The sequence below is a fragment of the Sinocyclocheilus grahami genome, unplaced genomic scaffold, assembly GCF_001515645.1.
Source record: "Sinocyclocheilus grahami isolate Dianchi unplaced genomic scaffold, SAMN03320097.WGS_v1.1 scaffold1044.1, whole genome shotgun sequence".
NCBI classification, from domain to species: Eukaryota; Metazoa; Chordata; class Actinopteri; order Cypriniformes; family Cyprinidae; genus Sinocyclocheilus; species Sinocyclocheilus grahami.
The window spans coordinates 261,560-268,059 of NW_015506223.1; the positions used below are offsets into that span (position 1 = coordinate 261,560).

At 38.1% G+C, this 6,500-nt stretch overlaps 1 protein-coding gene across 1 annotated transcript in view; it reads right to left on the reverse strand.

Moving 5' to 3' along the window:
* Positions 1 to 4,091: 4,091 nt before the first annotated feature.
* The window catches only part of LOC107566074 (alpha-1,3-mannosyl-glycoprotein 4-beta-N-acetylglucosaminyltransferase C-like), a 21,687-nt gene continuing 19,278 nt past the window's right edge, over positions 4,092 to 6,500 (reverse strand). Inside the window, exon 4 of the mRNA XM_016251451.1 lies at positions 4,092 to 5,386. Within this exon, the coding sequence (XP_016106937.1) occupies positions 4,239 to 5,386 (1,148 nt within the window). The 3' untranslated portion in view covers positions 4,092 to 4,238. The remainder of the gene's footprint in view (positions 5,387 to 6,500) is intronic.

The following is a 6,500-nucleotide window of genomic DNA, read 5'->3' on the forward strand; positions in this document are numbered from 1 at the left end:
TGCAATAACTGGCAATGAGGCCCACTCTTCTTTGCTGAATTGTTTTAATTCAGCCACACTGGAGGGTTTTCAAGCATGAATGGACTGTTTAAGGTCATGCCACAGCATCTCAATGGTATTTAAGTCCGGACTTTGATTTGGCCACTTCAAAACCTTAATTTTGTTTTTCTTGAGCCATTCAGAGGTGGACTTGCTGGTGTGTTTGGGATCATTGTCCTGCTGCATAACCCAAGTGCGCTTGAGCTTGAGGTCACAAACTGACGGCCAGATATTCTCCTTTAGGATTTTCTGATAGAGTGCAGAATTCATGTTTCCATCTTATGGAAAGTCATCCAGGTCCTGAAGCTCAGATCATCACACTACCACCACCATGTTTGACGGTTGCTATGATGTTCTTTTTATGAAATGCTGTGTTGGTTTTACGCCAGATGTAATGGGACACACACCTTCCAAAAAGTTCAACTTTTGTCGCATCAGTCCACAGAATATTTTCCCAAAAGTCTTGGGGATAATCAAGATATTTTTTTGCAAATGTGAGAGGAGTCTGTGTGTTAATTTTGGTCAGCAGTGACTTTTGCCTTGGAACTCTCCCATGGATGCCGTTTTTGCCCAGTCTCTTTCTTATTGTTGAATCATGAACACTGGCCTTAATTGAGGCAAGTGAAGCCTGCGGTTCTTTAGATGTTGTTCTGGGTTCTTATTATGACCTCCTGGATGAGTCGTCGTTGCGCTCTTGGAGTAATCTTGGCAGGGGTGTGGACTCGAGTCACACGACTCGGACTCGAGTCCCAAATTTGATGACTTGCGACTCGACATAATTAAAGAAGACATGAGACTCGACTTAGACTTTGACAGCAAGGACTCGAGACTTGACTTGGACTTGAGCCCTGTGACTCGGGGAGCGCTGGATAGGCTAGTATAAATTACTAGAGTAATAGCATAACTTACGACAAAAGAACAGAGATAAAAAATAATAATAACAAATTACATGATTCGTCTAGTAGCGATCTCCACTCGTGAAAAGCGCTGCCCTGTCCGTTTGATCGCCGCCCAGCAGGGACGCGGAGCGGGCATGAGAAACGAGATGCGCAGCCACGATCACTTCATTGGTGCTCGCCTCATCATCACCGTGACCGCTGCTGTTAAATATTCCTCACTTCTTCTGTTTGTTATGCCTGCGGTAATTATGAGTGAAATGTCACGTCATTGTGTATCAAACAGTCCCACCTTGAGGGAAAAAGATGCATTGCACATATCGAGTCATTAGATATGTAAATATAGTTCCGCAGGAAAAAATACTTACACATTTACATACCTCTGGTCTTCCGAGGTATGCATTAAAAGGGGTTAAATTTAAAGTTAATCCATAATTGAGATTTAAATAATTGAGTTTAAAGTTATGGTGCAACAGGATTAAAGTTAATCTTAAATATAACTTAAATCCAATCAAAATGATGGGTTAAAAATGTAAACCTGCTTATTTTTAAAGGTTTGAAGTTTATTAGTAATATGCATTGCTAAGAACTTCATTTGGACAACTTTAAAGGTGATTTTCTCAATATTTAGATTTTTTTGCACCCTCAGATTCCAGATTTTCAAATAGTTGTATCTCAGCCAAATATTGTCATATCCTAACAAGCCATACATCAATGTAAAGCTTATTTATTCAGCTTCCCAAAATTGACCCTTATGACTGGTTTTGTGGTCCAGGGTCACACACACACATACATACACATATATATCAGATTCAGCAATATTTTCACTTTTCATTCAAATTGTTGTGCTGGTCTTAAATTTTCTTATATTAAGTTATACAAATGAAAAATAGAAGCATTTTCACTAGTTGTTTCAGATATATACAGTAGTGCACATACAGTAATATACATTTAAATAAAGAAAACCCAGTACAATTAGCATGTCATTATCTCAAATTAGACCCATAATGCAATGCAGAGAACCATCCTGAAGTGGTTTATTTTGCAATAATGACCATCAGACTGCAAATGAGCCTGCTTATTACACTGCCACTTAACAATAAGCACAGACATGAAATATGGATTTTAGTTGAAAGTATCTATGTGAGAAAAAAAGATGATCGAGTGCATGAGAAACATAAAACTAGTTTAATTGGCTGTAATTGACAAAATTTGTGTATACAAAATTATGGAAAAGTATTACAATTTAATAATAATAAAAGATTAACTGACAGAGATTACACTCACATTCAAAGAGTGACGATATCAGTTTGTGATGCTGAGCTGTTCAATTATCTCTGAACTATAGTATACAGATGCTCTTTCTCACGGTCCGTCCCTGAGGGAGAGAGAACAAATAGTGCTCAACAAGCATTAATACCACGCATGTGAGATTCAGTAAAGCACACATTCTGATGTGATTGTCAGAAACACAGTAAATGCAATACAACTTGACTCTTTGGTATAAAAATCTATCCTTTTCCACAAATACTGAGCAAACTTAAATTAAGTTAATTTAAATGTGTGTGTGTGTGTGGTGCAGGTAGACCCTATGTTATGTGCATGGACAAAATGTCCCCACAAAAATGGCAATGTCCAAAATCCTTCTCCTTGTGGGGAAACTTTTCAGTCCTCATGGGTCCCCATGAGGAAAACAGCTTTAAAATCATACAGAATGAAGTTTTTTGAAAATCTAAAATAGTAGAAAGCTTAATGTGAGGGGTAGGTTTAGGAGTAGGGTCAGGGTAAGGGGATAGAAAATACAGTTTGTACAGTATAAAAACCATTACACCCATGGAATGTCCCTTTAAAACATGGAAACCCAACGTGTGTGTGTGTGTGTGTGTGTTGAATGTAAACTAGTATCAGCACTTTTCCCCTCATTGGTGCTTGGAGTGATGGAACTAGGGAATTGTCTTTCAAAGTCATCACCCCTAGGGGACGGAATTTACAAACCATCCCCTCTTTTTACAAGACTTAAAGGTGGGGTAAGTGATTTCTGGTAGCCAATGTTGATACTTGAAATCACCAAAACAAACACGCCCCTACCCCAAAAGGGTCTCGCCCCTATTTTGATAGCTCCGCCCCACATATACATACGCAACCCAGGCAACGATTAGTTCTGTGAAACAAAGCAAAACCAATGTTACACCGTGTCTACGGACGTGAGCGGTGCGGCGCAACAAATCCCGACAGAAAACTGCTGCCGGGTTCTATTTATGACGTGCTGACACAAATTTAAAATGGTTTTCAACGGTCGTTTGATCGCGTCCAGTGTAGGCAGACTTTAGCTGTTGTAGACACGGTGTTACTTGCCTATTGAGAAGAAACAAAGCAACCTCGGCGTCCGATCGCAGGCCTCCGCTCGCTGAGTTCTCTCCAGCGCTGGAAAGCTGATCCGATATTTACACGGGTCCTACTTCTTGCCTTATCGTTCCGCAGACGTTTTCCTCTTTTGTTTTTTATCCGCCATCTCTATCTTTCTGTCGCTCGGCTCGGCTAATGTCTGTCCTGTGCACTGAAAGCTCTCTCCTCCACATCACGAGTAGACACGCCCCTTATTGCTGATTGGCTACAAGTTTGTTTTGCTATTCGGCCCGCATCAGTTTTCTAAAGTGTTTTTGAAAAATCACATACCCTGCCTTTAATATAAATCAAATAAATATTTTGACTGTAAAATGCTCTTTGAATCTTGGCATCCTCTTTTACCACTCAACTACACAACATCCAGGCCATGTCTTTTATAATAAAATTTAAAAAAAAAACTTTGAAGCCTCATATTTTTAGGAGTTCAATTTAGGGTTACTATAATTAACTAAACCTTAAACCCCCAATAATAATAATAATTGATTGAAACAAAATAAACATACACCAAAATAAAATATCAAACTAAATAGTGATAAAAAATTATACAGACACATTTAATGAAATAATAAAACTGACAAAAACACCCAACAAAATTACTAAACCTTTACCAGAAAATATAAAAATCAAATTAATTCAAAATATTAACATCTGAAACCTTCTGTGTGCCTGATTTTTTAACCTTTACTACACTAACCCTATTTGTATGAAATGTGATATATATATTTCCTAGAGAAAATATAGTATGCCTAAGTAAATATATCGTTTTAAGAATATTTATAAAATTATTTTATGCAGTGTAATGACATCATTCCCTCACATAGAGATTACCAAGCATGTGTCTATTTGAAAGATTCAAGCCTTTATAAGTCATGATAATAAATGCACAGCAGAAATATGTCATGTGGTTTGGTCAGCTTTAACAGTCCAGACCTGGATCTTGCGTACGACAACCCAGGTCGTTTGGGCTGCAGTGACTCGGATTCGTAAACATGCCATGGTTGCTGGAACAAGTTTCTGGACAGCTGCTTCATTAAACTGGCCTTGCTGAAGAGAACCCAGCTTGTCAAATCCGGAGCACTCCACCTCCGACTCCTTTTTCACCAGCGTTTTTCCAAGTTCCACATCAGCATAGACCAGCTCATCTTTCCCATCCAATCCTGTTACTATTTGGGCACGGGAGATAAGAACAGGTTCATGAAAGACCACTAAAATGTAGTTTTCTGTGCCAATAGGGGATACACCCCAGAAATACTCTAAGCCTTGGCTGTAAGCTTTGTCGACAGTATTGGTCTGATAGGTTTCAATATTCGTGCTAATGTCTGCTGGAGGGTTATCGGCAACTTCTTCAACAAAGTCTTCATCCTTTAGGCGATTGAATGTCCCCCTAAATGACGAGTAAGTGCCCATGTGCTGAAACAGAGATGGGCGGAAACGAATTACTTTTTCCTGCATCAACAATCTGTGAAAATGCAATAGCAAAAAGTCGCAGGGCATCTCTTGGTAGAAATTATAAAGGAATCGGGCTAGAATGGGCAGATCTCTGGATTGATAGAGTTTTCCGATGTAGCCCAACTTGGAGAATTCTAATGTGACCCACTTCGAGTTGCCCACAGAACCGACGTGCTCACGCATGCTGGTGAGAAAGTTCTTCGAACAGCTCACGTCATCCTCCAGCATGATATAGTATTGGGAGAGATTACTGCTAAAATGGAGCAAATAGGAGTAGTCCACATTTTGCTTCGAACGGAAGGACACGCGGTCAGGAGCATCGTTGAAGTTCCTCTTCAGTCCTGTGAGGGGAGGATAGTTGTCTTCATTGGCATGGATGACCAGAAGTTGACCCTTGGACAGCCGCATGTGGAATTCATCTGTAATCTTCTCTAATGTCTGCTGGATCCAGCTCACATCAAAGTCTGAAAGAAGGACGACGATGACCATTTGATCCAGCTCTTCCTCTGAGGAGGCAGAGAAGATTGACTGAAGAGTGTCCTGGAGATAACTGCCCTTTTTCCTCTTCACAGACGAGAGGCCCACCGTTAGGTACTCTGAAAAAAGAACAAAACAACAGGGATGTGAATATACAGTTCTGGGTTTCACTGAGTACACAAATTCGTATTCTAGATTTTGCCTTATTTTTCAGAGAGAGAGAGAGAGAGAGAGAGGTTTAACAGTACCTTTATTTGTACATGTTCACTTCACAATTCTAAACAATATAACCATCAATCTAATTACCTTTTAATAGGCTACTTATAAAACCAGTTTTCAAAACTTTCAGAAATTAAAAACAAGCTGATCATCATGTAACATACATAACACTTCATTAACACACCATACTTCACAAAAACCCCATAAATGATTTGTTAACCTATAATATGCAAATTCAACCTTTAGCCTCCCTGCTCTTAACCACTTCAACATTTCTTCAGGATCTATATTAGCTAATTGTAAACCTTTATTTTTCTGTGTTTTCCACACTGCCAGTTTAGCCGTTCCAATCAGGTAATTTAATAAACAGATTTTCTTCCTTTTTGAAAATGTATATTTTACTCCACCAATGAAAAGTGAATTTTTCATCACATTTTCTGAACCAGTTTTTAAGCAAATTAAAAATACCTTTTAATTAGAGCTGTGCAATATATCGAAATTATCGCAAATGTACATATCGCAATATGCATATCGCTACAGCTTGCAATATTTGGGGTCATGAACAAAAGACAAAGAGAAAATCACTCACTGCTCTTACCTAAATAACTTTTAGAGCTTAAATAAGAATCAGTGTATATTGAATTCATAGAGTAAATACTAAGCAGTGTTGTATTTTTCCTTTTTATTATTCAGTTCCTAAACGCATGTCAAAATGATTACACTAATGTTAAAATGACATTTTTATGTAATGCTAGAGTAAAACACTACCGTTCACTTTCAGAAGTTGTTGTAGGGGTGCTTTCTTCTCACAAAAAGTGAAATGTATACTAGTTATATTAGAATCAGAATCAGATTTATTCACCACTTAAGTGTGCGCAAACAAGGAATTTGTTGTGGTTTTACAGGAGCTCTTGATACATACACACATATACAAATAACCATATATATATATATATATATATATATATATATATATATATATATATTTATATATAGAAGTTGACAGAACTGACT